At 35.0% G+C, this 18,178-nt stretch overlaps 1 protein-coding gene across 2 annotated transcripts in view; it reads left to right on the top strand.

The window, feature by feature from the left end:
* Positions 1–18,178, top strand: part of LOC136032081 (calpain-11-like) — a 212,066-nt gene that overhangs the window by 164,549 nt on the left and 29,339 nt on the right. For both annotated transcript variants that reach the window (XM_065712210.1, XM_065712211.1), the window contains 2 exons: positions 3,346–3,518; positions 13,544–13,749. In XM_065712210.1, coding sequence (XP_065568282.1) covers positions 3,346–3,518; positions 13,544–13,749 — 379 coding nt within the window. The remainder of the gene's footprint in view (positions 1–3,345; positions 3,519–13,543; positions 13,750–18,178) is intronic.

The raw sequence follows: 18,178 nt of genomic DNA, 5'->3' as shown, positions 1-18,178 counted from the left end.
GATGCAAAGCACATATAAACAAACATATTTAGACACACAAACAGGCTGAAACAGAAACAAGTGTACATCCACTCTGACATATAGGCACAGACACAGAGAAAGACAAAAACACCTGAAAAAAACACATAGTCATAAACACAAGCACACGATGACAGACACGGGGACAAGGAAACTCCCACTAAGACACACGGGCACAGAGAGAAAGAGAGAGAGAGAAACCTACAAACACACGCATAGTCAGACACAAACAGACTTAGAAACAAGTAAACACTCCTTCAGACACATGCAGAGAGAGAGAGAGAGAGAAAACCTACAAACACATGCAGAGTCCGACACAGACTTAGAAACAAGTAAAGACTCGTTCAGACACATGCAGAGAGATAGAGAGAGAGAGCTTGTCTCCGTGTCTGTCATTGTGTGTCTGACTCTTTGTGTTTACAAATATTTTTGATTCTCTCTATCTCTCTCTTTCTCTCTGTGTTCTTGTGTCTGAGCGGGTGCTTACTTGTCTCCGTGTCTGTCTTTGTGTGTCTGACTCTGTGTGTTTACAAATATTTCCCCCTCTCTCTCTCTCTCTCTCTCTCAATACCATAAAGATGGCGATAAGATCTATCAACAGGTAACTTGCTACAAGAGGTAGCGTGTTACCAGAACCAATAGGATAAAGTTGACCCTCATTGTCAACCATCAGTTTCAGGATTGCATTATCTTTGAGTACTAACTTCTCTGGGAATGCTACTCTCGCATATCCACCATAATAAGAGTTGAAGTTTTTGTGTAGTCCAAAGAAATCTAATTGTTCACTTTTAGGACAACATACGCGTACATTTCAAATATTGTCATCACTATTACCTATTTCTGAGTTCAAATATTTGTCTTTTTCAGCATTCAACGCAACGACAAGCTTATCATGTGCACTTACTTTCTTGGATTATTTATCTTAAAATAAAATGCTAGTGAATATCATTCCAATGTACAAAAATACTGAATAAAAACATAATAAAGTAGGTAATGTCGATGACCATCCTTAGAGTACCACGGAGACAGCCGCATAAAAAATCCAGAAGACAAATATTCACTAGTCCAAAAAAATTCTAAAAGCAAAAAAAAAATAGAAGTTCCAAAATTCTTAGTCTCATTTTTTTTAGGGGAATGGGTGGATAGTCAAAATTTGAGGGAGGGCCATTGCGGCTCCTTGGAGGTGGGGCATGGATGACCATAAGTTCCTTCTAAAAGAAGTGTTGATATAAGCACTCATTCCCATGAATGTGATGATACAAGCGGCTACATCATGTCTATGCTATAGATGCTGTTATTTAAAGTTCAATACTATATCATAAATTTTCTTAGTCCAATTTGAAATCAAATGAAGCGGTTAACTTTCTTTTGTTACTCAAGTCCAGACAGGCATTTGAAAATGAGATGCCGGCTAATTTACGCTAATGATGTATCTCTATTTTAGTACGGTAATCTAAGTACGTCAATGACCCAAATATAGACAATCTTATTGCTGAAATAAGGGTGTAAGCTCTGTGTCTATTATGGCTCTGCTACTTTCATGCTCTGACAGTTTTGGTACTTGTATTATCTACGCCCCACCTAATATTCTTCTAATATATTTTTCCAGCGCTCAATCATAATGAAATATACCTAGCTGTGATATAGATATAATATTTTTGAAACGAATTTGGGCTATATATTTGCACATTAGGGGGAGAGTAAACTATTGTTGGTCTGCTTGTCTAATGTATTAGTTACAATTATTCTACATTTTATATAGTAAGAATTATTTTCTACCTTAGCACTGTCCAATACTTTACCCCTACCCCCGCTCATATACAAATATATAGTACAAATTATATATTTTCCGTCCATGCTGTTACTTCTTTTCTTCTTGTCTCATTCTCTTCGTTTTAAACAAATGGGACAGAAGCTGAACTTTGGCGTAAAGAGTGAGGGATTGAAGAGGGAGCTGTCGCCCCCGTTTGCAGGCTAATTTCTGTCCGTTGTAAGTTTTGATGTTGCTTCTTATTTTTAATTAAAAAACTTGTTTCTTTTATTATTTAATTTCTGGTTCTTTTTCAAATAATGCCCGCGTCTGACTGAGATGTGATGCAAGACATCGGCCCCATAAGCTCCCTATTTCATTCGTTTAAATTGTATATGATAATAATTGTAAATTCTTTATTGAGTTTGGTAATGAAAGATCGAAACTTATAAAACTTGTGTGCAGAGTTTTTTGGCCGTACTGTGTTGTTATTGCCACAAATACATGAGCCTTTCGAAAACAGTACATTAGGATATCAAGTCAGGATCATTCTTCCAGCGTACTCACCCGAAGGAAAAACTATTTATAATTTATGCACTTGTAACTTCTTTTTCTTGAGCTCCATATTTATACCATACTCTGTCGCGTATAGGCTTAACTGGTAAACTATTTTCATCGAAATTTTGCTTTCCGAGCAAAAGTTGTTGATGCATAATTCGAGAATCAGAATTAAAGCCTATCCGTGTTACATCTTCGAAACTTAAGTTTCAGTTCGATGTTTGTTGATTGTGATCTGTGTGGTTCTTGAGTAGCTCAAAGGTTCCACCAAAGTAAAGGTGAATGTAAATATCGTCACAGTAGATAAATCAGCAAAGGTATTGTTAGTCCTTAGTATATGGTAAAGATAGTGCAACATTGCAAGTAGTTGCTTATCATCTGTGATTGTTCGAGTTCGTTTTACATTTGCAATGATTATTCAACGCAATTTCTTTTTATTTTAGGTTTGTTTATTTCTTCATATTGACTTCTGTTTGTTTTGACTTTGACTTATTGTGCAAGTTTATTTCTGTTCGTTTTAAGTTTTAATAGAGCTCTTTACTTTTCCTTAAAAAGCGTTTTTGAAAGTATTGTTTAAAAAGATCTCTTAGACAAAATTTATTCACTGTAATTTTCTTCGTCCTAAGTTCGATTTGTTATGCGATTTTATTTCTGCTCTTTTGAGTTTTTGATCACTCTTTATTTTTTCTTAAGTTTTTAAGAAAATATAAGTTCAATCTAATTTCAGTTTGATTTGTAATTGGTGTAGCTCTAATGCTTGCGAATTGTGGGAAAGTTTAGAATTTTTTTTTTTTGTTTGTTTTTTTTCCAGTCAGGACTTGGTTTCTTTTGATGGATCCAGAGCCTAGGTCGCTCATGCACCGAATGATAACATAGCTGTGCGTGGTTACCCTTCTGTTTTTTTTAAACAAATTAAACATTTGTTTAATTAGGGTTTTGTATATAAGGAATATGTTTGATGTTGGATGGCTGTGCAACTGAATTCAGGAATCTTTAGTTGTATGACAGTAATATTTCAGGATGTCTTTCAATGATTTTACTCGGCATTTCACGCATCTTGACTTGGTGCACGTCGGACCAGATGACTGGATGAATGAACCGGCATTACACACAAAACGACCTTGGAGAGCAGTCCTTGCAAGGAGGAGATGGAGAACTGGATACAACGCTGGAGGTGGACCTCAATATAAAAGTTAGTATTACCTGAGTGCATGACTTTAATCAGGATTTTAAATAGATTTAAAAACCTGGTTACGGGGTGGGTGGTGTTTTTTTTATATATATAAGTGTAACGGGATACGGAAATAAGAAATACGCTAAAGTAGACTTTTGGTGGCCAATACTTCTAGAATATTCACGCAGATGCGTCCAAATCAATAGGTTCCTACATTAAGCACATATCAAAAATAGTGTTTAATTCCTCCCTTAAATAATATCAAAGGACTTCTCACCATCTCGATTGCAAATGTAAGCACGCCTGTTTTAACTCAAGATCATTAAACATATTATTTAGGGAGTGACCCTTAATAACTAAATTTTTATTATTAGAAATCTTCAAGATTGCAGTCTAAAGTTTCTCTTTAAGAGGTATTGGGTCTACATCTAAATAGACAACATTTTTCCTAAATGATATTCAATACTGCATCATTTAGCATTTTAGGATTAATGAGGCTTTTCATCTGGAAGTAACGAGCAGCATTAGAACCTAAAACGACCAGACATTATTACGTATATGAGGTGGTTCGTCTCCTCCACAATACCCCCCTCTTTACGCTAAAGTATTTGTAGTAATTTCAATTATTTATTCTACGGTCTTTTTGATTCAGGGACTATTCTTAAAGAATTGGGACAAAATTCAAGCTTTAGTGTAAAGAGCGAGGTATTGAAGACAAGGAGAACCTCCTTATACACACAATCAAAATATACAAATATTACGTAAAGCTAATTCTTAAGTTACGTATATTTATTACTAATTAAAACGTTCTTTAAAAAATAAAAAGTTCTAGTTGCCTTTTTAAGTAACAAAAAATTGGAATGCAACAAGGCCTCCTCCCCCATCCTTTTTTTTTATTAAAATCGTCCAATCAAAACTATGAGAAATCCATTTAGCAAAAAAAAAAAAAAAAAAAATGCAAATTTCATTTTAATTATTCATGCGCGGTGAACCAAAGTCAAAAATGTATTTATTAAAAAACGTTCAGAAATGAAATTAAAAAAAACAAAACAAGTCCTTTAACTGCAAGTAAGGAGCGACATTAAACCTTAAAACGAACAGAAATTATTCCGTATATGAAAGGGGTTGTCCCCTCCTCAACGCCTCACTCTTTATGCTAAAGTTTTTTATTATTTTAAAAAGCAGAGTTGTGAGAAAGAGTCAAACTTTAGCGTAAAGAGTGAGGGGTTGAGGAAAGGACAACCCCTCCCATATAAGGGATAATTTCTGTTCGTTTTAAGTTTTAATGTTGCTCATTACTTGCAGTTAAAAACTTGTTCTTTTTAATAATTCAATAGATCCGTTCAAATGTTACAGTATCGACGTTTTCTCGAGATTTTTAACCCATGAAAATTATATTGTTTTGAACGGCATGGATTTGTTGGCCATACCGATAAGGTTGAGTTAAATTCATTGACACCAAATTACTCTTTTTTCTACAATAATGAACAAATTGACAGGACAGGTCCGATAAACTATTCATATAGATGTATCTACAAAGGACATGATTGAGCTTCAATAAATATTGACGGAAATCAAAGGAGTTTGATTTATAATTAAGCAGTCACCTATGTGGAAGGTCACTGCATTAAAACAAAACAAGCATGCTGGCGATTCTTTGGCTACTATATCTTAAGAAAGAGTCATGTCGTTTGAAGATTAGCTTTGAATATCTCCTTACTAATAATATCTTTCTTTATGCGATATACAAACAAGCTTGCATAGCTCATGGCCTTGAATTCGACTAGAAACTGTGGATAGTCGGTCTAGAAGAATCAAGCACTGTCTTCTATAATGGCAATACTCTCGGTTCAGATTTTTGATTTTGGATGTCCTGCTGATCCAAAAAGTCTTTGGGAAAGATTTAAAAACCAGTTGGCTTAAGATTTTGTATTGCAAGCACGCTGATAACCCACCTCATACCGAAAACCAAAATGGCTGTCACCCTCATTAATATTTTTAGTCAGAAAAGGTAGAAGGATCAAACAGTTCGTGGTAACGAACCGTAGTAAGGAGCGACCCGACTCAATAGTAATCGAAACTCTAAAAAATGGAATTTTGATACCAATAGTTACGTTTTAAAAAATCGCATTTTAATGCTGATTTCAAATATATAACTTTCATCAAGATTAGTCTTACTTATTAAAAGTTACGAGCCTTAGAAAATTTGCCTCATTTTAGAAAATAGGGGAAAACACCCCCTAAAAGTCATACAATCTTAACGAAAATCACACCATCAGATTCAGCGTATTAGAGAACCTTGTTGTAGAAGTTTCAAGCTGCTATCTACAAAAATGTGGAATTTCGCATTTTTTCCCAGAAGACAAATCACGGATGCGTGTTTATTTGTTTTTTTACTTGTTTTTTTGTTTTTTTTTTTTCCAGGGGTGATTGTACCCAGTGGTCCTAGAATGTCGCGAGAGGGCTCATTCTAACGGAAACTAAAAGTTCTAGTTCCCTTTTTAAGTGACCAAAAAAATTGGAGGACACCTAGGCCCCCTCCCACGCTCATTTTTCCCCCAAAGTCATCAGATCAAAATTCTGACATAGCCATTTTATTCACCATAGTCGAAAAACCTAATAACTGTGTCTTTGGGGACGACTTACTCCCCCGCGATCCCCGTGGGAGGGGTTGCAAGTTACAAACTTTGGCCTATGTTTACATATAAGAATGGTTACTGGGAAGTGTACGGACGTTTTCAGGGGGATTTTTTGGTTTGGGAGGGAGAGTTGAGGTGGGGGGGGGGGTACGTGGGAGGATCTTTCCATGGAAAAACTTCTCAATTGGGAAGAGACTTTCAATGAAGGGGGCGCAGGATTTTTTAGCATTATTTAAAAAAACAATGAAAAAATAAATATGAAAAGTTTTTTTCTACTGAAAGTGAGGAGCAGTATTAAAACTTAAAACAAGCAGAAATTATTACGCATATGAGGGGTTTACCTTCTCGTAATACCTCGCTCTTTACGCTAAGGTATTTTTAGTATATTTATTCTACGACCTTTGTGATTCAGGGGTCATTCTTAAGGAATTGGGACAGAATTTAAGCTTTAGTGTAAAGACCGAGGTATCAACGAGGGGTGAACCCCCTCATATACGCAATAAAAACATACGAATATAGAAGTTTGTTACGTAAGTTAATTCGTAAATTATGTATATTTTTTACTAATGAAAATGTTCGTAAAAAATTAAAAGTTCTAGTTGCCTTTTTAAGTAATCAAAAAATTGGAGGGCAACTAGGCTTCCTCCCACGCTCCTTTTTTCTCAAAATCTTCCGATTAAAACTATGAGAAAGCCATTTAGCCAAAGAAAAAAATTAATATGCAAATTTCGTTTTAATTATTTATATACGGAGAGCCAAGATCAAAACATGTATTAATTAAAAAACTTCCAGAAATTAAATTAAATAAACAAGTTTTTTTAAATGAAAGTAAGGAACTATATTAAAACTTAAAACGAATAGAATTACTCCGTATATGAAAGGGGCTTTTCCTCCTCAACGCCCCGCTCTTTACGCTAAAGTTTTTTACTGTTTTAAAAAGTAGAGTTAAGAGAAAGAGTCAAACTTTAGTGTAAAGAGCGGGGCGTTGAGGAGGAAAAGCCCCTTTCATATACGGAGTAATTTCTGTTCGTTTTAAGTGTTAATTTCGCTCCTTAATTTCATTAAAAAAAACTTGTTTTTTTAATTCAATATTAAAAGAAACAGTAATAGGTCGATGGCAGGAAGAATCCGTCGTTGACTTTCCCCTTTTTAAAATTGACGAAACAGGGTCACACAGAAAACTTTCAGGTACGCTTGAAGTACATAGACACATTCAAAAAAGAAGTTGAAGATGAGATATAAGGGGGTGCAATCAATCGGCATATGTATCTTAGAAATACCATCCTTGTCTATTGAATCAGATTTTAAACTTTTCACAGCATCAATTACGGAGAAAAAAGATATGGCCATTATATGGCATTGCGAAAGCGTTGTACTAAAGAGGGGGGGGGTAAGAAGGCGAGTATATACAGAATGCACTTAATAGTTAGTCACCCAAAAAATCAAATGATAATGTTGATACCAAGCTGAAAGTGGAAGGTAGCATACTGCGGTAACGTGCCAGCCTCAAATAACGTTTATATTCGGTTTTGGTCTCACGTTTGAGATCAGCCACACACACACCCATAATTTGGCCGACCATATTCATTCTATGTGTGGAGCCATAGTTTCGCTGTATTTTTTATCGACTTTAAACAAGGGTCGATTGACCAGATAGGTTTTCGTGTTGTTTTACGAATACGTTGCCGAGGTACAGCAGCTTCTTCTGACTTTTTCATATACATCACAAGTTGGTTATAGATCTCCGACACTATTTGAAAAACGATCAGAAATTAAAGTCTTTTTCAGGATAATTTTTCAGGCGGAATCGTCCGCAAGTGATTTCCCTGGAGATGGAATTGTCCGGGAAGAACTTTTCGGGTAGAGGGTAAAAAAAAGGTAAAGGATACGGCATTAGACTTTACAGTCCATACCGGCGGTGCTGATCTCCGTTTCTTGGCCCTTCAGCCAGGAATTGCAATGGGGGGTTGGGGGCCAGCCATCCTCTGCTTTCGCACACCCTTCCTGTTTACCTTCCCCAGATTTCTCCAGGTACCCATTTAGATCTGGGTCGACTCTGGCTAAGCTTACAGAGTCACGCCACTGACCCCCGTCCCAAACTGAAGAATTGGGTACCACTCGGCCGGTAGAGGGTATTTTATTTGCGAAGAACTTTACTTTAAGGGATTTTAAATTTTACTTAAGGGATTTGTGGGTAAACAAAACGATCAGAAACTAAGTTGAAAAGTTTATTCAACTAATAGTAAGGAGCAATATTAAAACTTAAAACGAACAGACGCTATTTCGTATATGAGGAGGTTCCCCCTCCTCAATGCCTCGGTTCCTACGCTAAAATTCCATAAGAACGACTCCTGAAACACAAGGGCCACTTAATTAGAGTATGGAGGTATTTTTCAAGTTTGAATATACTTTAGCGTGATGACCGAGATATTGGGGACCCCTCGTATACGGAATAATTCATGTTCGTTTGAAGTTTTAATGTTTTCTCCTATTTTCAGTTGAAACACTTTTTGTTTTTTATTTAGGCCCTCCGTGTCTTGTAAAACTTTATTGGCGTAAAAATGGGATTTTTGTTGAGGCATACCGAAGGAAGCGAGGTCTTAAGGGGGAAATTGAATAGGGAATGGTGAATTTGTCCTGAGGTTATGAAGGGCAGCACTGGCGAAAACCAATGGAAGTTTTGCTCCCCTCTCCATAAGGCTGACCATATTGGGTCTCTCAATAAGGGAATTTACCCTATGTAGATAATTCCTTACAGTTTTTTAGTTGCCCCTATTCTATCGGAGAATTCCATGGAGATGCCAGGATACCAGAAAGGACAGGCGTATTTTTTTTTAATGAGTTTAACCAGGAAAAATTTGGTTTTTACGGTTCTTAAAATATCATTAAAGCAATTATCTTATGCGGTAACACCCATCAATTTCATTGTACTAGCCGATATTTAATGGGAAAATGGCAAGTGAAGGAAGGTGACGTCATAAGGAATATATTTGTTAAAAGTCATTGGCTATCATATCGTTACCAGCAGCTTCATCTGACATGTTCCTGTATGTCAATTGGGCTACTCTTTTTATTTTTTTCTGTAAGACAGCAAAATCATCAACCCTTTTCTTTCTATCCGTGTTCATAAGTTCATATGTTTATTATTCTAAATTCACAAACAAATAAATAAGCTAAACAATACCTTCGCGCTGGAGAAAACATGGTTTGCGGTCACGCGAAAATTCACGTAACTGCTTACCTATTAACTTGACTGTTTTCTTAAACCTCAACATTTAATTAAAACTGTTACAAATAAACCAAAACCTATATATATATATATATATATATATATATATATATATATATATATATATATATATATATATATATATATATATATATATATATATATATATATATATATATATGTATATATATATATATGAAATAGATGAATAAATAACTGAATCAAAAGTTCTAATTGATTAATAAAAATATAAAACATAATAATAATAACAAATTCAGTCTCCAACACTCTTCAATACTCAGCTCTCCCTCCACTGCCATCCCAACACCACCTTATCCCCTGCCTATCCTTACATTCCCAGACCCCTTACCTTCCCAGCCACCCTTGCCTCTCCAGCTTCTCTTCCTCCCCTACCCAGCCTACAATCCATAAAAGAATTCGGCAAATTCCCTCCAAAAATAATCTATTTAATTCTCTTTAGACTGAGGTACGTGTACATAGACCTAGGTGTTTCATTGAAAATGAAGACCGGATACCATGACGCAAATCAACAACTATATTACGAATTTGCCCAGTTCCATAATTATGCAGCTCACTATTAACTGCTTGGTAATCTCTTATCTGACCTACATTAAGGAGTTTCACGGACCTAAAACAAGTACAGGTGTCATGTACATCTTGGACATAACTACCGATTGTTCTCATAGCTTTATTTTGTATAACTTGCACTCTTGTATAGTTGCATAAGAGGCTACTGCTCCATAGGAGGCAACCATAAGAAATATATGGATAAATCGACAAATAATATATAGTTAGAAGTATTCTTTGAGGGAGAAAGAGCAGCAGAAGTCCAAGAATGCCTACCCCACGAGCGATTTTTGATGAAATTGCGTCACTTTGCCATTTCCATGCCAGATAGCAATCAAGATAAACACCAAGGTAGCAGAGATGATCAACTTGTTGAACTGGATTACCACATAAAGCTACGTGGTCAGGCACATCCAGCGGTGTGCCAAATCTACCGAACATCATTAATAATGTCTTGCCAACATTTCCACAGAATAGACTTACTGAAGTGAAAATCTCCAGCCTTTCCAATGCAAGATTCGCTTTACTCACCAGGTCCTTCACAGATCAGGAAAAAACAGTTAAAACAATTTCATCAGCAAACCAGATAAGACACACATCTTTCAAATTAAGACGCCTGAGATAAACATAGATGAGGTAAAGCAGCGGACCTAACACTGACCCTTGTGGTACCCCAAATGTCCCTGGAAATCCTGCTTGGCACACATCATTCAACATTACTTTGGAGGATTTCCCTGTCAAATAATTTTCAAACCACTTTTAGCACTTTTCGCGGACACCTAACAACTCCATCTGACTTAGTAGCGTTTGAAAATGAACTGTACTGAATGCTTTGCGAATATCCATAAATACTGACAAAGGTGTTTCATCTTTGTCCATGCCCCTGTTAATTGATTCAATAAGTTATTGCAAAGCATTCGTCGTCGAGTGCCTTTTGTGAAATCCGAACTGGGTGCTACTCAGCAAACCATTTGCCTGTAGGAAACTATATAGAAGTTTATGAACAACTCTCTCTAATAGTCTTGAAAACAATGGAAGGATCAAATCGGTCTCCAATTCTCAATCTTCGCTTAAGGGCCACCTTTATGAAGTGATATTACTTTCGCAACTCTTAGCTGATAAGAAAAAATACCCTTTTCAAATGACAGGTTTATAGTAAAAAGCAGACATTATAGAATATAATGCATTATTGCCTTAAACCCTCGAAGAGATAAGCCGTCCACTCCTGCAGAATTTGATTTCAGAGATTCTTTCAATTTAAAACTCAAAAATCTGATTGCATAAAAATTCAAGTATAAGATTGCACAACTGAATTAATTCAAGGTTAAAGAATCAAGTTCAAACAGATATATTTTCTTTGAGAGTCCACGAGAGTGAACTCGTGATATCAAAACTTAGGTTGTTTAAGTCAGTTCGTTCAGAGAATAGGCGAAATTAGTAAGAATTTGATTCTTGGCGTTTTAACAGGGGAGGATAGCACAAAAAACAATGCAGTGCCACTTTTACTGAAGCGTTTGCTGACTTACTTAAAATGTATAAACTTTTCAGGTGAATTCGAAGTTGAGATTATGTATTTGCAGTTCTGTAGGATTAAATTTGAATTTTCTTTGAAATTAATGGTTAATAAGAATTCTTTTCATGAATTTTTCTAGCCGAAAATGCAATCTCACAAGGTTAGATTAGGTTGGCTCGGTTAAATTTTATAATTCTTAGAGATATATTTTCATATTCTTTAAGAAATTTTAGAATATTCTACCTATATTCCAAATTATAGGTAGAACATAGGGCGTAGAATATAATATGGTGTTTATTTTTACATTATATTTCCTTTATTTTTTTTTCAGGGTTTTGGGGGTTGGAGGTAAAGTTACCATAGCAGTGTAGGATAAAGGTTAAAAAAAATATTTGAAAATGTAAAATTAGTCGCAATTGCGGAAGAAGTGCTTTATGAATAAAGTGGACAGAGATAAAGAGTAGGACTGAGAAGTACGAGTAATTACTTCCCGTCTACTCTCTCTGACATTGATATCTATAGTATATGATACCAGTTCATCCCTTGCGTTCGAGGGCACGTCTACTGGGCGAACGTCAGAAGGCTTTCCTGTTTGAAGTACCTTTAAGGGGCGTATTTTTGTTTTATCTATTTAATTTAAATAACATGGAGTCAAATTCTAAGTCAGGGTCATGCAAATTTTGAAAGGACAGAATTCATTATTCCAATAAACAAGCAAATTACTTTTTTACCCTTTATCTTACTCTGCTTTGATAATTCAACCCCAACCTCCCAAAGAGACGGAAAAAATAATTAGAGAAATAAAAATCTAAAAATAAATACCACAGGATATTCTACAAAATATATTCTACCTGTATTTTGAAACACACGTAGATTATTCCAAAATACCTTCTATTCTTCATTATTTTCCTTTTTATTATTTCCCTTTGACCGTGCAATTTAACATGTGGTATAAATCTCCGGAGCGTGATTCCTGCGAGAGAAATTTTCCACGGGAAACATCCATGGGGAGAGAATTGTCTGTTTGAAGGGAATTGTCTGTGGGGGGAAATCCGGAGGAGGAAATTTCCCAGGGGATCAGCCCGACACCTCAATTGGGATATACGCTGAAATCATTTCCTGGTAATAATTTAGGCAAGGGACTTCTCACTATCTTGGAAAGTTCCAGGGTTAGGTACCAAAATTTTCAGGAAAGTATTTAGAGCCAAATTTTTAACCTAGGTATGTTTTCAAGTTCAAAAGAATCACGATATTTAATAAAAAAATGCCGAAGCCGAACTTTAGACGGCGATATTTTTTTTCGACAAAACTGCCAGTTTCCGCTCTTAGCAGTTCATTATACTCTATGATTTGTTCAATACTTGTAAAGATTTTGCGAGAAGTACAAATTTGTTATTTTATCAACATATTGCTAAGTCATATTTTAAATTGCACTTGGCATTACGAGTGTTTGTCACTTGAATTAACTTTCGCTTTTTCTTCCATGTGGGTTAATGTTGCTTTGTAGATGTTCACAAGCGTCTGGCTAATTTTGGCACGAACTTATAAGCATGGTGCCTAATTTGGGAAGAAGAGTTTCGTCATTAATTATTATTCCACAGCAGTTATTCGATTAGCAGTTATAAAGAACAGCCACAAAACATATATACGATTTTTTGTGCTTGTGTGGTGGGAGTCTCGTAAATCTATCAAAACAGCGAAAAAAATTATCATATTGGGAAGTCTATTTGTTTAGAATAAATGAACGAATCTAGCCAAGTAACTAAGACTTGGTTGTGCATTTGAATTTCACATATGTCAGGTTTGTTATAACGAAGTTCATGTGGTTTTGAAAAATGGAGGACTGTCATGACTCCTCTCTCTCCCTCTTCTGCAATTTGATAGTATTCTTGTTTGCGCTTAAAAAGATAAAAACGAATTTGCAAACTAGCTAATTTAGGCTAGAGATTGAGCTAAATTATATTTTAGCTCATATATTTTTATATATTAAAATATATATATTTTTATATATTAAAATATATATATATATATTTTATTCATTTCAGAAGCAGATTGAAATGCTAGTTTATTTCAGGCACAACAGCAATGAATCCTCAATTTCATCTCCACATTCCAAGAGGACATGTGAGCAAATGTCATGTTGTCGTTTCAGTAATGCAAGAATATTCCACTGTTCCTACTAAAAAGAAGAATCGCACTGTGTTACACCCCATTGGCTTTGCGTTGTACGAAATCCCTCCCACAATATCAAGATTAACTCCTGTTTTCATCAACGAACACGTGAGCTTTTTTATACTTTGATTTATTGCCTTAATCTTTAAAACTTCCCTTTCTAATCCACATATTTGGTAAGATATTTATATCAGCCAGCAAATGAAATGTGCAGCTTTTCTTTTTACTGGCTAAATTAATACCAAAAAATCTACTGAAAAATGTATTATTTGCTCAGTCTAAAACAGCGGATTTTAAATGTAAGAGTATTCAAATGTTTAACAAGTTTGATGACTCTAATAATCGTTTTTATGCTTATATTCAGCTATTCCTTATTCAGCGAAAAAATTGGTGTCTCCCATGAATAATTTTAGCAGTATTGCCTATTCCTAGTGTTATAATAGGCCATGCGACTAAATAGCCTACTCTATGAGCCTAATTGAAAATCAAGCTCATATCAAAAAATTATTGTTAATCACACGATACTAAAAGAACTTGTTTCGAGGGATGCCGGTTGTAGTAGGATTGTGAATTAAGCAAGGACAAGATTTTACTTTAAATTTCTTTATTGTTGGGAGTAAAAATAGGTTGCCTATTGCATTAAATTGCTTCAATTGTAGCCAGATTGTGGGGCCTAGCACAGTCACGAAGAAAAAATATTTTGTATCGGCTGGTCACTGCTTTTACGGTAATAAGCATGTTTAAACTTACTCAAAGCTTCTAATAATTGCTTTGTAGATTTTTTGACAATTGTGCAGAAGTTTGACGTGCAAAATGTCCTGTAGCCCCCAAAAACAGTTACAAGCACCTAGCTAGCCGACAGTCATGTCTTGACTTCCACGTTTACTCTTATTTTTTAATCTTTCACGGTCTTAATAAACTCCTTATGCTAGTTGGACATATTTGGCTTTCACACCTCTGGACTGGACAACATATGGAAAAGTGACCATCAATACCACAAACTCATTGTGCACCCATTCGGTACTTTAGTCATTCCCATAGTAAAGTATGGATGCAAAATATGGACGCTAGAAACCGAAGCCGAAAGGAAACCTCTAGCTTTCAAGGTGAGATGCTTCCGTCGCATTGCTGAAATCAAATACACTGGCCACATCACAAGTATGAAAATACGCTAAAGGCTCCAGTCCACTGAAACTATTCCCAGCAACCTCAAGAAACAACAATTGCGCTGGTTCGACGTCAGGCAAATGCATCTGAGCCACCTCCCGAAAATCGGCCTTGAAAGTTTTCTTCATGCCTTCACCTACGAGGCAGACCACGACAATGATGGATGGAGAAGCTCGACACCGTCAAGGCAGCCCAGTTATCTTGTACCAGACTAGATAAAATAATGTATCGATCGCTTAAGCAAGAGCGTGCAGGAGTGTCCCCAGAACGCCCAAAGAGGATGGCTGGGACCTAAGTAAGTTTAAGTTCCCTCAACAGCGAAACTTGATGATCATCTGTTATACAATCAAGGGGTGTACTTTCTTTTAGGATTTTTCTTTTCAAACAATCTGCAAGAAAGGTCTATACTTTCAGTTAGCAGACGATTTGAGAAAAATATATTAAGGGCTCTGGACATTTTGACAAATCCTTGACCCATTTAGATTTTTTCCACACCAAAAAATGTAGATATTCCAATCAATAAGAAAAAAAAACAATAACATTTTCGACAAAAAACGTGTACAAATATACACACACACACGATTATTTCTTGTTTAAAGATACACGATATAATACATATATAAATTTTATCAATCCAAAAGTATTTCAAAGAACATTTTCCAGACAGATTCAGGAATGAATTTCGGTCAATTTAGAGTTGTTCAGAGGAAGACATCCAGGTAAAGTTGTTTTATGGTTAGTTGTTGAGATGCATCTCACTGAGCTTGTTTTTGTATTATTATTTTCATCCGCGCCTACCCCTATGTCCATAGATCTTCTTTGAGTTTCAGCTTCTTTTTTTTAAATGAATGAAAATTAATCAGCTGTTCAACTGAGATGCATTCATCTTTGAAGGGATTTAATTATTAATTACGTGGAAGACGATCTTGCTGACCTGTGCATAGTTTCTCACACCTTATCATAATTAAATAACTATGAATTAATTTAGCTTCTGTGCCTGAAATTTATTGAGCAGCAAATCTTCTATTCATGTCAAAAACTGAAGTAAATTCTCTTCTTTTTTTGAACTATTGCTTAGCATTAATTCCTTTTATCTTTTATCAACCTTTTATTCAAAGCAGAGAATATGATATCTTGGAAGTAACATTCATATCTGAACAAGAGGGTATACACAATTTTTGCTAACTTCCTCATATTCTTTTATAGATTTATTTCTATTTTCTGTTGTTCTAGAACTCTAGATGGGTGGAGTTTTCTGGTTCAAATTTTAGAGAAAGATCCAACTCTGTTTTTTCTTAGGAAAAATAGAGAAGGGAAATTAGCGAGAAAACCTGGTTTTTCCTCAGTCGGTGAATGAAAGACGAAAAACAAACATCATGGCACTGTAAGCTTTTTATTTTCTGTAAGCCATGATTGTATTCTCCTTAATACAATAAAAAACCTAAACTTAAAAAATTTCAAATATTAAATCAAACCTAAGAATAACGAAAGTAGAAAGAGCCAAACTTTTGGATGGAATGCCGAAAAGCGACGCAAAATATTATAGAAAGAAAAAATATAAAACAAAAAACGTGCCTTACTTCTTGAATTAAGAATCAATGTTCTTCAACGATAAAATAAATGAGCCCAATTGAAAAAATGAGAAATGATTAGGATTGCAAACAAGGGAATATTGACTGTCCATTGTAAGTGTACATGTATTTTACATGTGACAAACTTCTGGCCTTGTGACCTGAGCCCTAAGCCTTTTATGTACATTAAGTGCAAACAAAACATTATACTGCTTGACACAGGCACTAAAGAGAATGGGGAACAGATCAGAGGGGAAACTCAACTCTGAAAAAGCCAGCTTTGACTCTCATAGAGACTATTTGTCTTGGCTTTACTCTTATTACCCATGACTTGGCTCTCAATTCGTTACTTGTGTATTATTCAAAACACACTCAATAAGTGAAGTTAGGTTCTTTCGTGAAACAAACTACGATGCAGGCACATTTTATGAGAAAATCTGGTTTCATAGCTACAAAGACAAATGGTTAGGTTAGGTTAGAACTCTAAGTTGTAATTTTACAATTTTCCTAATAAAGTATTATATTTTCATCATATTTTCTTTTATTTCATTAGCTTTATCAAAATTTTGGGCTATTTACTTGCACATTGGAGGGGAGGGTGAGGTGCATTATGTCAAATACCTAACTTAACCTAGCCTGACCACCTATGTATATATAATATTTCATTAAAATATACCTATATCGTAGTTTGTTTCACGAAAGAACCTAACTTCACTTATTGAATATGTTCTGAATAATACACAGAGATTGATTTAATTCAATTTAACCTTGATAAACTGGATGAAAGACTTGAGAGCCAAGCCATGACTAATTAGAGTAAAGCCAAGACAAGTAGTCTCTGTGATAGGCAAAGCTGGCATAACTTTTTCAGGGTTGTATAAGAATGATCAATTTCACTTTTTGATGACAGTCTGTCATCCGTCTTAGGACAGAATTAAGGTCGATAAGCATAGAGTAAGGGTAGATCAAATAGCTTGTCAGTTCTGTAGGTCATTTAAAGGCAATTGGTGACCGAAAAAGATTCAAAGATTTCTAGTTTAGAAAAAAAATATCCAGCGTGGAGGTGTATTTATTTTATTTTTCCTTTGCATTGAGCTGGAGTTTATAGAACCCGTTTCACAAAAAGGAAACGGATAGAGTTGTATAGAGTTGGTATACTTTCGCTCAGCATATTAGCTTAGTTTTGACTATTTTAAAGTCAATAAAAAACTATTAAAAACATAAGAATCTATCTACTGTCAGAAAATTTTGACTTGGATCAAATAGACTAATACCCACACACACACACACATATATATATATATATATATATATATATATATATATATATATATATATATATATATATATATATATATATATATATATATATATATATTATATGATAAAACTTCATAATGTATATCAAGATTGCGCTAGTGAAGTTTTGTAAAGGTCTTATAACTAGCGATTACACATTTACAAGCCTTAAACTGTTCATACCATTCATTATGGTCAGTGATTGCTTGGTATTATCTCATTTTTTTTAACCACAGGTGCCCCGGAAACACCTCCTCATATTTCTATTGTTTGTGGGAAGGTTAAACTGCTGTTATTCTGTCCCACATGTACTTAGATCTTACGACGATTTTGGAACAAAATCAAATGAATCCATGAATTTTAGTATGTCATGCAGATATGGCACTAACAAACTTGTCCAAACTAAGAGTGACATTACCACTTGACATTACTCGCTAATATGTTAAACAACAGCAGGGAGATTAGCCTGATTTAAATTTGTTACTACCTGTTTAAGTTGA

Source organism: Artemia franciscana, chromosome 10, assembly GCF_032884065.1.
Source record: "Artemia franciscana chromosome 10, ASM3288406v1, whole genome shotgun sequence".
Classification (NCBI taxonomy): Eukaryota; Metazoa; Arthropoda; class Branchiopoda; order Anostraca; family Artemiidae; genus Artemia; species Artemia franciscana.
Note: the sequence above shows the minus strand (reverse complement) of the source record. Positions and strands in the feature narration are given on the sequence as shown.